Raw genomic sequence first — 15,429 nt, 5'->3', positions numbered from 1 at the left:
TAGTGCCACCACCAAAGCATGTTGGCTGCCCCATCATTGTGCGCATGCTTGGCTGTCCTAAACCCATTGGCTTGGCACTACCAAGATGGCCTTGCATTTGGGTATCCAATTCCACTTATGCCATTTGCTTTTGCTCATCCCCAACTGTTGGTGCATCTTGAAAGGCATTTGGAAAGCAAGAAGCTTCCAAAGGACAGCCATAGCAGCCCATACCGTGAAACCATCCTTTCTCCTTGGATAGGTTGGTAAAAACCTGATTTATTAATAATTATAACAAGTGATTAATTTGCATAAGTTGAAATGCACACTTAACCTCTTAATTCTTGGACAATGGAGTTGTCGTTAATGAGCAACATATCTTCAAACCAATTTGCTCCTTGGTTTGCTTGGGGCATTGGCCTTCACTTTGCTCCTTGCGATATAAATTTAGCCCCAAATTTAAATTGGTTGGCTGGCCTCTTGAATCTTCTTGAAATTCTTCAATTTCAGATATTAGAATTCAAGTTTTAGGCCTTCAATTTTGAGCACACATGTTGAAGTAGTTATCAAGATCCTATTATAGCAGAGATTGATTGAAACCTCTTCCTTGATCACTCAAACTATTGGAAAATGTTGACAGGAGTTGAGAAATGGTTGGAGAATGAGAGCAAATACTGTATAGAGAGAGATTTTTGATTTTCTTTACGAAAGCCACCTCTAATTTGTTGCTGTTGTGATCAAGAGAGTCCAACATGTAGTTGCTTTCAGTCTGGGAGCCCAAAAATGGCTGTCACCTGCCTCTAATTGTGGTCATCTGCCTATTTTGGTCCTTCTTGGGCTGTTGCCTGTTGTTGTAGGCCTTCAAATAGTGTTTCCAGCTTTTGGGCAGGTCTTCAATATTGTAGAACAGTTCAGCAGCCTCTGCTACCCCTCTCGAATAGCCTCCTCCTCTCTCTCAACGGCTGGAATGACCTTCCATCAGCCCCCAAGAACATTTTCGCCACTTGCATGGACAAGATTTGCCAAGTGACAGCCTTCTTATTCCGCTTTCTAGCATTATTCAGCTTATTAAATTGTTTTTTAGAATTTTAATTTTAATAATTATTCTAGTACATAGAAAATTAGTTTCACTAGCTAATAATTAAATTGGCTAGGCAAATCTATTCCCAAGTATCCTCGAGTAGTTATTGATCCTTAGATTGTAAATATTAATTAATTAATGCTTATTCTTTGGTGTCACCCGTTAACATTAGTGGCCATTGGTCTAGGCCCAAATCTGACATCAGGTACCACCTAGCACCTATCAAGTATAACTTATTACAACTTTTGCCTTTGGCACCAATTAATATCTCAAGGTTCAAGGTCCCACACAATGAAATAATTAACTTGTACCTCACATGTGAAAGAATTCTTTGCACATTTGATTAACTTTTAATCAAATGCTAAGCAAAGCATTGAAATTTCATGTCCTCTTGAGAATGAGACTTAGGGGACTAGGAGCATGTGTCATTGTCATGTGAATTTATTCCTTAGTAACTTTTGACATGATGGACATTATGGTAGCAGTATTGGAAACATGGCAAGACCTTGTAATGTCTCATTGCTAAACATGAGAAGTGGACATTATACATAGCATGAGTGAAACTAGGAAAAGTCTTTCCTGATGGGACATTGGGGGTAGAAGTTGCATGGTGTAAGCAACATTCCAAGACATTTCATTTGATTATACATGACCTTGTTCTGACATGGTGATGTGACACATTGCTTGGTGATGTGCCATAAATTTAAGGTTTGATGTGATTTTTGACCTTGGTGTGAAAGTTTGGACCAACTTGTAGGGTAGGGCCATAAATTTTAACCTTTGGACCAAAAGTTTGGATAGCCCATTAAATTTTGAGGGCAGCCCATTTGAAACTTTGGGGCAGGTGATTGTCTGCTTAGCTAATCAAAATTTAAGGTGGGATCTTTGGGGATCATGATGACTAGTGCTGAAGTGACGAGCAAGAGCTGCTGAGCATGAAAAGGAACAGATTTGAGAGGCCAAATCACAACTAAGCTAAGTGTCCTTTTGGTTGTCGCTAACACTGCCAAGCACAGATTTTGAGAGGACTAGAGATGTGACCAGCGCCAGAGCTCTGGACATCCTTGGTTGATTGAAATGGAGGCTCACAACCAGGTGATTGTCTGCTTAGTTAATGAAAATTTAAGGTGGGATCTTTGGGGATCATGATGACTAATGCTGAAGTGACGATCAAGAGCTGCTGAGCATGAAAAGGAACAGATTTGAGAGGCCAAATCCCAACCAAGCTAAGCATCCTTTTGGGTGTCGCTAACACTCCCAAGCACAGATTTTGAGAGGACTAGAGATGTGATCAGTGCCAGAGCTCTGGACATCCTTGGCTGACTGAAATGGAGGCTCACAACCAGGTGGACCTGGAGAGACATGACTGCTAACAGAATTAGCATGGTTGAATTGCATAATTTCTAAGTTTGTGAAGGAATGCTAAGATTGATCATGTCCTATAACTTCTTCCTTTCTTTTGCAGGTGAGAACAAAGCTTCGGCACAATTGTGCTGCTTTGCAGGTTCCAGTTGGTTTAGAGAATGAGTTCAAGGGTCTGATTGACCTTGTAAAAAACAAAGCATTGTTCTTCTCTGGAACATATGGGTTTGCACCTCTAGGCCTTGTTCATCATTGAGTCGTGTTTCCTTTTGGTACAGAAATTGATAAATTTGTTTGGTCCTTGTCCAGAGAAATTATTACTGAAGCAGAGATACCTCCAGAGCTGGCTTCACTTGCTGCAGAAAAAAGGCGCGAGCTCATTGAAGCTGTGTCAGAGGCTGACGATGAATTGGCTGAGAAGTTTTTGGCTGATGAGACTGTAACAGAAAGTGACTTGGAAGTAATATTGATCGGAACTTTCTTTACTCCTTATATTTATTGTATTTCTAGCATGTTAGGTTGAATTTGCTTAATGGCATATAAAAATTCAGTTGTTCTTTGCCAAGTAACTGATGAATCTTTTGCTATTTTGTGGAGAATTATGCAGAAAGCTATTCGGCGTGCTGTGATATCACGGAAGTTTTTCCCTGTTTTCATGGGGAGTGCATACAAAAATAAGGCAAGTTCTGAATTTTTGTAGACACTTTGTTTGTCATTGGACAAGTTCTATTTGTACTTATGAACGTTTATTGCTGAAATCCCTTGCCATGAGAATGAAGGTGTATCCTAAGTATTATGAATTATTGCATACTATGTTTTCACTTATTGTTCCAAATATTTGTCACGTTTCTTATCTAGTAGGCTATAGGCCTTAGATATAGCGGCTTGCCCCAAATTACAACGCATGGGCTGGTATCTGAATTCCTTGACAATTACACAAATTTCAGGTGCTGAATTCAGTATACAACACCCTCACCAATTGGCACGGGTTTTGAGGTGGCTGTCAAACCCTAATTTCTGCAGAAATTCAGGGTTTTCAGTAGAGATCTCTCTACTATCTACCAAATTTGGTTGAGATCTGGTCAAAATGACTGAAAAATATTGAGATCTCTTGAGAATGGGTTAGACAAGGTGAGAAAAAGCCAAGATGAGAGAGAAATCAGCTTTTCTTTGCGAGAAAACTGTAAATTCTGCCAGTTGTGTGCTCCAATCTGCATTTAATGCAGTCATTTGCTGGTAGGTACCTCCAAAATGCTGTCACTTAATAACCAATGCTGTTGCCAGCTCTTGGAAGGTGACTGCCTGCTGTTCCCTGCGTGTTAAGGCCCCCAGATGGCTGTTTTCATCACCAAGTTGTTGTTCTTCGATCAGAATAGGGACGGGCAGGTCTCTTTCTCTCTCTCTCGCAAGTTGTAAACTAATTGAATGCTGAGACCCAACCCCCAAAAACGTTTTCTTAGTTTGCATGGGCATTTTTGCCAATTGATAGCTTTCTTAACCCATTTTTCAGCATTATCTGGCCATTTAATTAAATTTTAGGATTAAATAATCTTGAAATAAATTTCAGCCCTTCTAACCTTGCCCAAAATTAAATGTGCCCATCCATAATCAAATTGGCTAGGCCATTTGCAACCTTTAGTGGTCCCCAACCTTTGTCGACCCTTAAATTAGCATTAATTAATTAATTAATGCTAGTCCCTCGTGTCACCATTGGCACTTATTGGTGAGACGATTGTCCTGGGGTGAAAATTGGAACCAACTGACCCCCGAAGCCCAATTGGCATAAGTTATCACAACTTTTGCCTTTGACACTCAATGCATCCTTGGGGTCCTTGGCCTATTACCATGAAATAATTGCCATGTGCATCTCATGTGCTAAATAACCTTGCACATTTGATTAATAACTTAATCAAATGTTATTGGCAAGATTAAATCATCTCAAAATTTCACCTCCTCGTGACACTAAAAGCTTTACTAAGTTTTGTTGTAGCTCCATTTACTTGATTTCTCAAAGAGTTATCGTTTTAAAGGTTTGTGTCAGTCTTAGTCTCGGAAACAGTTACTATATGCAAGTCTGTAGGCACACTTCATTATGCAGCCTATTCTTTGGTCTGGCTAAACGGCTAGGTGAGACTATCAACCTACTAGGCTAGTGATCTTTGAGTTTCAATGGAGTGGTTATTATTATTATCTGTCTGTGAGGAGATAAGTGGTTGTGTAGTCACATTAACAGAAGCAATGATGCTTTGTATATTGAAAGGAAAGGTTTGGTCCATGTGGACGTGTGTTTATGTTAAGTCTGATTTTTGTACCTGTATACTTCTGCAGGGTGTTCAATTGCTACTTGATGGTGTTATCAACTTTCTACCTTGTCCTATTGAAGTCAGCAATTATGCACTTGATCAAAGGAAAAAGGAAGAGAAGGTTGGTATGTTTTGAAGGAAATTTAATTGCAATGATTGTAGCTTGCATTCTCATGCATTTCAGAATAGGTAGGTCTTTTGGGATAAGCGAGATAGCTGCCGAAAAAGTGGGCAATTGCACAGCGGCATTTGATTTACAGAGACATGCAATATCAATGGGAAGGAGGCAAATTCTGCTTTCAAAACATCATAAGGATATTACACAAACAATTCAATGTAATGCTGATAGACAGCATACAAGAGGACAAAATCAACATTTCTTAGTTTGGCTAAGTCTTTCTCTAGAGTAAAAGTATGGAGGGAGGTGCGGTAGGGAGGGAGGGAGGGAGGTAGAGGGGGAATGAGGGGAGGGAGGGATGTAGCAGAGAATGCTAGGTTGCATCAATAGTAGTGTTGTATCTCTAATGAAACAAGAGAGGTAGGGGATGCGTCGGGTTATATTGTGTAGCAATGTGGTGGTGTTAAACAAATAAGAAACATGTTCTCGCTTGAGCTTTGTCTTGCTTTTTGTTCTTGAAACTTTTTGCTTCTTGTTGAGGAAGGATTACACTTGGTAAAAAAATACTCCCATACATAAAACTTCTTGACATAGAACTTGGTAGCTACCCAGTGATTCCTTACATCTGCTAAGACGCCGTTCCTTTTACATGCCTTGTTGTCTTTGCTAGGTTGCCTTATGTGGTTCCCCAGATGCTCCACTTGTTGCACTTGCATTTAAACTTGAAGAAGGCAAATTTGGACAACTCACTTACCTGCGGTATTCTCCATGATGTGGCAAGAGTTTTTAGTGTCAGTATTCAGTTTCAAACTATGATATAGTGTTGGATTTTTATTGATCCAGTATCTATGATGGTGTTATGCGGCGCGGTGAGGTGATTGTAAACTCAAATTCTGGAAAGAAGGTCAAGGTAAGTCTAGGTTTGACAAATTGAAGTAACTCATTCTTAGTTATTTTGATGGTTAATGGGAGGAAAGCTACCTAGAAAGCATTGTGGACAGTGCAAACATGTAAAGTTTCTCTTTTGTGATTGCTTTTTGTGTCTTGGAACCTTGTGGATTAATAGCCTCGATCTTCTAGAGAAGTTAGCTAACACTGCAATCCACTGCTGCTTCTAGCACACTTGAGGTATCCATCAACTAGGCCTGCCATTGACCAACACCTGGGGGAAGACTTAATAAAAGTTTCTTTGATTTCATTTTTCCCAGGTACCCCGGTTAGTGCGGATGCATGCAGATGATATGGAAGTATGCAAAACCTCATCCTCATGTTAGACTTTATCTGGGATTTTCTCAAGCATCAGTTTAAAGAGTGATCTTTGGGATTTTGTAATGAGTCATTCCGTTATTGTTTCCTCAGGATATTCAGGAGGCAGCAGCTGGAGAGATTGTGGCGGTTTTTGGTATAGAATGTGCTTCAGGTATAATTGGCAGATTTTCTAGGTAGTGTGTTTGTTCATGTGAACAGTAGACAATTAAAGAAAGTCCCAATTTTTGCTAGCAGTTTTGATGACCTTCTTCTGGATTTGTGTATGAAGGTGATACATTTACAGATGGTACTGTGAGGTATACTATGACATCAATGAGTGTGCCAGAGCCAGTGATGTCGCTAGCCATAACTCCTTCAAATAGAGATGCGACAGCAAATGTAAGCTGTGAGACAAGTTTTGACTATTCTTTGAGCATTGCATTGTTGAAGCCATGATGAGTCAACACTGAAAAGCAAAGATAATACTCTCACTTCATGAATCACAATGGAAAGTGGAACTGAGCTGATAATTGGAGCTACAAACTTGTGTGATCCAAAACATTATGGAAAATTCTAGCTCCATCCAGTTAGTTTTAGCATCTTTTACAATTTAAAGGGCAAATTGCAATTTTCATGCACTACAAGAACTGCCCAACTTTCCTTCCAAGACTTCTTAGCTGCATTGGTTTTAAAGTCTCTTAAATGGGACAGGAAGCTAGTTTGAACATGTCATAGGAGGTGGCTTCTTTTTTTGAGGTTTGCACAACCTTCCAAAATGTTAATGGTTGGATAGAGTTTCAGGTGGCTGGCAATTGATTTGTCCTGTTGATTTTTTCTGTTATAGCAAAAGCTATTGTAAGATTGGTATGCTTTAATGTCTTTTAATGGACCTTGTGTTCTGCCATGTACAGCTATTGACTCTGCTTAAAGAAAGTGGCTATAGTCTGTGTGGCTCAGCTTAAACTGACCCAAGTGTTGCCTTTGACTTCACCATGCTTGAAACCTAGAACCATTACTGCATTGTTTCAGTTGCAGCCATTAGTCCTACTTTGTTTTCAATTTTTCTAGTCTGCATGCAGTGCAGGAAAGCTGTGTCTTCAGCATGTAGTTGTAGAGTGGATTGTTTGGCATGGACAAAAGTGGTGTCATCTCTGGAGACAATAGAATTGCATGGGGGCAAATGCTCATGCAGCAAACACACTATGCAATGAAGAATACTGAATCTTGAACTCTTGTCTCAAGGACCAAGGCTGAGATAATAAGCTGGAGAGTGTGTCGAACTTTGATGGGTCCCAAAAAGCAGCAAGACAGCCTCCGAAGATGTCGGGCAGCAGCAAACTCAGCAATGTGGATGCTGAATCTGCATCAGACTAGTAGAGGAGAGAAAAGCCGAAAATGCATCCTTTAGGATGCAGGTGATGGACAAATGAGCACCATGAAGGTCAAAATGTAGCAAACAACGATGGTGACAGTTGAGGAAGATCAAACACAGCCTCTTGGCTGCTGTGAAATGCAGCAGATATAGGGTCACCTTCAGATAGAGAAGGTCGCTAGGCAGCAAATGCAGGTGAAGTGCCCTGGACCAGCTGGCAGCAGCTGGGGGTAGTCGCCTTGACAGTACATGCAGCCTTTTGGGCATGGTGGACAGCAGGTGACAGCAGTAGGAGGAGAGATCAGCAAGATGATGGCTGGAAACAAGCACCAATGGATAGTAAACTGGTTGGGGCAGTGTTGCTTGAGATGTCCTCCATGAACGGGGTGTGGGCAGCAAAGCTTTGGCAGCTGCAAACTACAAAAACGAGATTGGACTGAATGGGAGGGTAGGCTGTCTATTTGTGGAAAGTTTGGGGCCTCCCAATTTAGGGTTTACATATGTGGGACATTGAAACTCTCTAGAACCTTGTCTGTTTAATAGAAATGGTTTAAATTCATTAATTAACTTGAGTTTTGGGACTCGTTAATTAAAACTACTGATATTTTAGCTCAACAATATCAGCCAAGGTGTTCAGAACAGCAGCAAAACACAGAAGGCCTGATGCTGGAAATTCTGGATTTGGTGTAAACAAGTGGCTTGCATTAGCAGGAGGTTGAGGGAGTAGGACAACCTGATAATCAGTGAAACACAGCTGTTGGAGGTTGTGGCAGCATGTAGGTAGCAGGCGGAGCAGCTGGCAGTAGGTGGATGGCAAGGGTGATGGGCAGCAACTAAAGAATGAGAGTTGCAAGGTGTGCAAAGCGGCTGGACAGGTCCCTATTTATGGACATACGAGCCAACCAACAGTCTAGGGTGGCACTTGGGCACTCTCGGGTGGTGCTCGGACACTTTGGTTACATTAAATGTGGGCGTTGGACACTTTTGGGATATTCAATATTTGAGTTTTGGGGATATATAAAGAGCTGAAAAAATGGGATTAAAGTTAATTTACCCTTTGTTGCTTAACACTATTATCACTTAGTGAGGATGACTGTTGCCTCAGATTTCTAGGGGAAACCTAGCTCTTTTCAATAAGGGAGCTAGAATCAGTTCCAATTTCGGTGCATGATTTTGATCCGACTCTCCACCACCCTGCTTCCTGGTCAATGTAGAAGTGTTCCTTTTCCAGCTGTCTCAGTAGCTCAATAGATGCTTCTGTCAGCAGTCTTGTTTTGCTGCAGATTAGGCAGGCTGCAGCAGGCAGTATCGTGATTCGTATGAATGGAGTAAAGGTTTTGCAGAGAGGGCAGACCCATGGAGCAACACAGCTTTTTGGTGATTCAGGAGGCAGCTGAATGTTTAGATATTTAGCAACGACTGCTGGTTTGATCAGCGAACAAGCTGCTAGATCTTGTGGCTATATGTTGATTGGCCTGCAGCTGTGCTGCAACTTACATGAACCGAAATCTAAATTTTTGGAATATGATGTATGTACTGTCTTGTTATATGCACAGATATTTGCTTACCAACACTTTAAAGCTTTTTGTAAATGTAGGTTTGTGTGCAGGCACATAGTGAATTCAAACGAAGGGATACTTGTTGCTTCTGCTGGCAAGTCTGAAATCAGCACTTGTTTGACTGAAATATCACATGAGTTAGCTTGAGTGGTATTCTGATGACTGGGAATTGCCTGTCTTGTCAGGTTTTGTCTACAGGTGTAGTCATTTGTCTGAAATGGGAGTATAGGGAAATGGAAGAAGCCTCCTTCTCAGTTGTTACTTATTTGTATTTGATTTATTCATGCCCAGTTTCTCTCCTACTAAATTTATAAGTTTTTGAAATCTCTTCACGAATATACAAATCCTCTTTCATGCGCATCATATTTATTTGAAAACCATTTTTTTTTCTTTGTTGTTTGTTTGTTTTTGCTTTTTGGTGAGAAGGATTGTGCAACTTTGATAAAAAGGTCATATTGCTTGCTATTTTCTGTCCTTTTCCAATTCTTTTGTTTTTCAAGAGAGAATGTGCTGTGACCCTTCCTTTGATATGCGGGATATTTATTTGCAAATCATTTTTTCTTGTTTGTTGTTAGTTTTGTTGTCTTTTGCTGTGAGCATGCACATACACAAGCCAGATAAAATAATTTGTAGAAATGCCAGTGCAGCTGGGTTCACCTAATTTAGTTGTATAATGAGATTTGAATGCATGAATTCTCTCGGACTCATTGTTGTAGAAACATAATTTTATGAAGGCCATTAGTGGTTGGATTATGTAGACTGTGATACAAAGCCTTCAAGCTATATGATATTTTCTTGTTTGTTGACCAGTTCTCAAAAGCCCTGAGCAGATTTCAAAGAGAAGATCCAACGTTTAGAGTCAGCTTAGATCAAGAGAGTGGACAGGTACAAGAAAGGTGCAAGGTGGATGCCATGTAAACTTCTTACATTGAAATGATTTTAACTGCTTTACTGGCTATTGACAGACCATCATCTCTGGCATGGGTGAATTACACCTAGAAATTTATGTGGAGCGGATGCGGAGAGAATATAAGGTATAACCCGAAGTTTTGAAATTCAGCTTATATGTATTACCTCTGACAGGATGATTGGTAACAAATGATCATTATTCCAGGTAGATTCAACTGTCGGGAAGCCACAAGTTAACTTCAGAGAGACAATTACAGAACGTGCTGAATTTGATTACCTTCACAAGAAACAAAGCGGTGGTCAAGGTCAATACGGAAGGGTTATAGGGTGTGCCTCTTATCACTTTCATGCTCACTATTTTTCCCTGTTGATAGCTCATCCTAGAGACAGAGATGTAGATACTGTAAAGTGTCAAAATTAAATACATAAGGCCGTGCTGTAGAGTACAATGCTGGATTATTCACAAGCAAGTACTCTTTCTATAGATGAGCTATAAACACAAAAGATGTACTGTCAAGGCAGGCAGTGCAACATGATTCTGCATTTAGGAATCCGACATGTAGTGACAAAAGGTGGGACTTACTCATTTATATTTCTCTCAAGTTACACTTCACTATGAGGGTGAGATCGGCCTCACTTACGATTTTACAAGTGCTAAAGTGTCTTGTTGAGCTTGAAACCTTATTGCAAAGATATTTATGTTTGTGAAGGCGGCTTGGAGGCTATTTCCAGGAGTGTACGAGGTGGTAGTGAATGGCCTAGGGATTCTGTATAGCTCACAGCTAGGCTGAACAGCTGAAGTGAAAATCGACAGTAAGAGGAGTGTGAAGCTATAATCAAGAAAGTTGTCCGTTAGCTGAGAGACTTCTACATACTGTGGTAAAGAAAGTCAATATTTGGAGGCAGTAAGAAGGGCCTGTAGTTTCTCAACTCTCAATAATGGGTAAAGATTGCGTGCAGTAGACCAACTTCTCAGTCTTAGGGCTTGGTCAAATATTGAGTCAACGTGCTTTATTTTGTGAAAATAATGAGTCCACCCTGAAAGGTTAGCAAAATCCAATTTCTTCAATCCTGTTTTCTTCAACTCCTCTAAAGGTAGCATTTGGGGTTACTAGCGGAGCAGCTCAGGGTGAAGGCTTTGGATGATTGGTTAAACCATAATCTTTGTTCACATGCAAGTCGTATCTGCTGTCTTCCAATCTGCTGCTATATCTTTAAAACCATGAGAATCCCTCTTTTTTTTTTTTTTTTCCAGTTTCATAGCCTGAAAACATACTTTCAAAGACAACTTTTTACAGCTCACTTACCTGCAGGTATATAGAACCATTACCGGAAGACTCTGAGAAAAAGTTTGAATTCGAGAACCACATGATTGGACAGGCTGTCCCATCGAACTATATACCAGCCATTGAGAAAGGCTTCCGTGAGGCAATCAACTCGTAAGCTACAACTTTTTCCCATGTCCAGTTCTTATTTTCAAGTTTTCTTTGAACTGCTGTTTGAGGTCCTTTCTCTCAATAATGTATTGCAGAGGGTCTCTCATAGGATTTCCTGTAGAAAGAGTGCGTGTGGTTCTTGTGGATGGTGCAGCTCACACAGTAGATTCAAGTGAACTTGCTTTCAAGCTAGCTGCTCTATATGCATTCCGTCAGGTTGAGATAAATACCTTCATCTGCCGTAATCTATTTAATCTACTTCACATTGAATGTTTTTTCAAGGCTTAACTTTATATGTGGTCTACAATTGGTATTTCAGTGTTATGCAGCAGCTCGGCCAACTATTTTGGAGCCGGTCATGGCTGTGGAGATGAAAGCTCCTGTGGAGTTTCAAGGCAGTGTGACTGGTGATCTTAACAAGTAGGTTCCCTTGATTTTAGATGTCAAAATCTGGTTCCATGGTGGTAAATATGCAATTTTTCTCATTTCTCAGCATTTCGATTTAAAGGCTTGTCTATGTGTGTGTGCATTGAGATCTGTGGATCTTTCATGGTTTGCTGCTTCATGTGTTTGTGCACATTTTCAAGTCTACCAATTGAATTGAAGTCCCTCTTGTGAAGATATGCTAGGGTTTGCATTGAGAAAACACAAAATGTATGAACATGATTAAAACACTAACTTAGATAGTAATGCAATAAATGCACACCCTAAATGCAAGATGCAAAAAAAAACTCAAACACAAATAGAGACAGAATAGAACTTTGAGGTGAATGAATCAATGCAGTAAATGAATGTAAGAGTGTACAAAATGCTCAAGGGCAGAGTAGTGAATGATCTCTGAGGGTGATGTCCACAAGAGATGGATCCTAAGTGCTGTAATAGTGAATGGCAGCAGGCTTGTCACCAAAAGACAGCAGTTCCTCGGCTGGAAACTGGTAAATGCAGCAGTGTACCATTGATTGGAAGCGGAAAATTGCACGCAGGAGCTGTAAACAGCAGGGTGACAGCTGGAGGAGGGGTGTACCAATGAAGGTGGCCTGCTGGACAGCAAAATGCAGCTGCAACAGGTGTTGAAGAGGGGCAGCATCTAGTTGACCAGCAATAGAATTAAACACAGGTGGGAAGGTTCCAGAGAGAGGAAAACAACTAGCAATGGCCGTAGCACTGCAAATGCAGCCCAGGGGAAGGTCTAGGCAGCAAGGCAATAGCTGGAATCAGGGCGCCAAGTGCTGCAGAGGGTTGTGTTGCGGTTGGCAGGGGCTTGACAACAAATGGTAGGTGGCTAATGGCTGAAAACTATAGGGTGGAGTGAGAAACCTCCACGCGAGGATGGGGCTGAATGGTCGGCAGCCTATCTATTTATAGATGTAGAAGGATCCTTCCAAATTAGGGTTTTGCATGTGGGACATAAAAACTTTCTAGAATCACTCCACATTTTAATGAAATTTTTGGTAATTTACATGTTTTGGGGCTATTTTAAATAGCTAATTAGTATGGAATGAATTTTCAGCTCAACACTGCCATGTTTATGCATAAAGATATGTGTAAACTTCTTTAAATCATCATCATAGATGGTTGGGAAAACATTAAGGGGGGTGTATAGGTTTGATATGTGCTCATGTACATTGCTATCTTCCTTTTGCTACTTGATTGCATTGCTCATCATGGTAGATATACACATTAAAAATTGTTGGATGGAGGGTGGCATGCACCTTGGAGACTAATGAAGGCATAGGACCAAGCTTAGATCTCCAAATAGATATTAGGGGGGGAACAACTTTAGGGTTGGTTTTCAGCCAACGTGTTGAATCTTTGGATGGATGGACTCTCAAGTTTGGGGTGGTTTGACAAATATAAAATTTTTGTTTAGTTTTCGGATATACATGAGCAAACTTTGTTGTTATGATTATCAAACAATGCTCGCTTGGCCTTGTTTGTATATTACATAAATTATACTTTTTGTCAACTCTTTTATATTGGAGATGTAGCATCTTATGCTAGTTTTTTTACAAGTAAACTATTTGAAATGGTGTCAGCTTGGTGGAAGCATGAATTGTATTTTTATTGCATGCTCGATCAAAGGTAGATGCTCCTCCCATGTAGCTTGTTGATTTTGACAATAGCATTGAAGCATGATATTCATGGAGAGTTGGAATTCTCCTTTTGGCTACCAGTTTGTGGGTGAAAAGTGGTGGGGGACGCTAGCTTTGTGTCAAGGCCATAGAAAAAAAGCCTCCACTCTCTTGTGAAATTAGAATTCTGATCATAGATGATGCTCTTTGGCAATCCATGCAACTTTATAATAAGGTTGATGCACCTTGCCTTGGGAAGATCTCTTTGATGAAGAATCTTCGCTACATCCACGTTGGATATGCATGGAATCAACCATGCTTGCTGAACATGTAGACCATTGGGAAGATGACATCATGTAGAATTGCTTGCTCTTCGAAAGGCCCATAATGGAATCCCCTCCGAAGGCAAATCTGCGATTGGCAATGCTCGTGGCTTACTTGCCACTTTCTAGTAGTTTGGTTTTGAGGTTTGGTATAGAAGCAAAAAAGCTTAACTCCAGGGAAGTGATCACCATTGCCACATGTGATCATTGTCTTAATACGTTTGCCACTCCATTCTCCTTTATAGAACATACTCAATCTTGTAGTTGAACTGATGAAGAACTTGAGAAGGAAATTGCCTCCATTGCTATTGATGTGGGAGGCATATACTTGTTGAGCTAAAAAATGAAGAACTTGAGAAGGAAATTGCCTCCATTGCTATTGATGTGGGAGGCATATACTTATCGAGCTAAAAAATGCATTATTACTTAATAGCTCTTAATTATATCCCAAAATTCAAATTTACCAAACTTTTATTATAAAGAAATGCGATCCTAGAGAGTGTATGTATCCCATAAGCCAAACCCTAATTTGGGAGGACCAATCCATCTATAAATAGACATGCTGCCCATCACTTAGCCCAACCTTTTTTTGCAAATTGCTGGCGCTTCTCTTTGCTGTCCACATGCTGTTTGCAAGGGTATCTCAGCTGGAGCTATTGTTCATTGCTGTCTATATCTGGTGCCTTTATCCAGCCCTCCACATCTGTTTGGGACTATTGTCAGCCTTTTTGTGTGACATTATCATTATTATTTCAATTTCAAAATTATTTTTCTCCATTCTTATTTAGTTTTCAATTTCCTAAAAATGAATTTGCATTCACTTCTCGACAATTTCCACTCCCTCCCATTCCATCCTTTTCTTCCACTACATCCACATCTCTATTTCCACCATTTTTCACATCACCTTTCACCATCACACCTGTACAATTGCACACTACACCAAGGGATCTTAAAAAATAGACATATCCCATCACTTTAGGTCCTTTGCTTTTGCATATCAAGGTGGTGGAGGTGCGATAGTGATGGGGTTTATCCCTTAGTCTAGTTATCCATCGAGACCTATACACATGGGTATCCCACCCATGCATCTCAAGCCCCACCCTGTTCTTCCATCTCTTAGGTGGCCAGACAACCTGCTAATATGATGATATCTAGTGGGCCATCCTACACCTTTTCAACATGTGAATCATCCACAAGATAGTCACCTTCTTTAGGGTACATATGTAGAGCCACCATGCTAGACACTTCAATACCTCATGTACTATCTATTATCTACCTTTCTATCCTATGCCACCCACCTATCCTTCTCCTCAAAGCCAAGCATGTGTTTATGGATAAGACTCATTTAAAAGGGTCTAACTTTACCACTTAGTCAAATTTGATGCAACATGTTTTGGATTCCCAAGACTTGTGTGAACTTGTTCAAGGGTAAGAATCCCAGCCTTACCCTTGTTGGTTCTTATATGAGGTAGTTGGCTCTTGGAGTAGAAATGCCATAGCCATAGTTGAGTTGATGCAAGGTCTAAATGCCTGAATTTCACTCTCAACTATGTGAAGAAAATTGAGGAGTAGTTGCTAGGGTTTTGCAATGAGGAAACACGGAGTGTACGACGATGATAGAAACACAATGATATAGACACATATATGCAAAATTCAAATACAAAAAC

General features: G+C 40.3%; 1 protein-coding gene across 1 annotated transcript in view; it reads left to right on the top strand.

The window, feature by feature from the left end:
* Positions 1–15,429, top strand: part of LOC148029538 (elongation factor G-1, mitochondrial-like) — an 80,867-nt gene that overhangs the window by 21,922 nt on the left and 43,516 nt on the right. The window contains exons 3-17 of the mRNA XM_087688394.1: positions 2,526–2,647; positions 2,732–2,882; positions 3,030–3,101; positions 4,751–4,846; positions 5,514–5,602; positions 5,687–5,753; positions 6,052–6,090; positions 6,203–6,263; positions 6,381–6,490; positions 9,833–9,907; positions 9,988–10,056; positions 10,137–10,258; positions 11,245–11,370; positions 11,463–11,583; positions 11,687–11,787. Coding sequence (XP_087544520.1) covers positions 2,526–2,647; positions 2,732–2,882; positions 3,030–3,101; positions 4,751–4,846; positions 5,514–5,602; positions 5,687–5,753; positions 6,052–6,090; positions 6,203–6,263; positions 6,381–6,490; positions 9,833–9,907; positions 9,988–10,056; positions 10,137–10,258; positions 11,245–11,370; positions 11,463–11,583; positions 11,687–11,787 — 1,421 coding nt within the window. The remainder of the gene's footprint in view (positions 1–2,525; positions 2,648–2,731; positions 2,883–3,029; positions 3,102–4,750; positions 4,847–5,513; positions 5,603–5,686; positions 5,754–6,051; positions 6,091–6,202; positions 6,264–6,380; positions 6,491–9,832; positions 9,908–9,987; positions 10,057–10,136; positions 10,259–11,244; positions 11,371–11,462; positions 11,584–11,686; positions 11,788–15,429) is intronic.

This window comes from Lygodium microphyllum, chromosome 11 (assembly GCF_053477565.2).
Source record: "Lygodium microphyllum isolate KBCC chromosome 11, Lygodium_microphyllum_v1.1.10, whole genome shotgun sequence".
Lineage (NCBI taxonomy): Eukaryota > Viridiplantae > Streptophyta > Polypodiopsida > Schizaeales > Lygodiaceae > Lygodium > Lygodium microphyllum.
The sequence above is the reverse complement of the archived record's forward strand: the minus strand, read 5'-3'. Positions and strand labels throughout refer to the sequence as shown.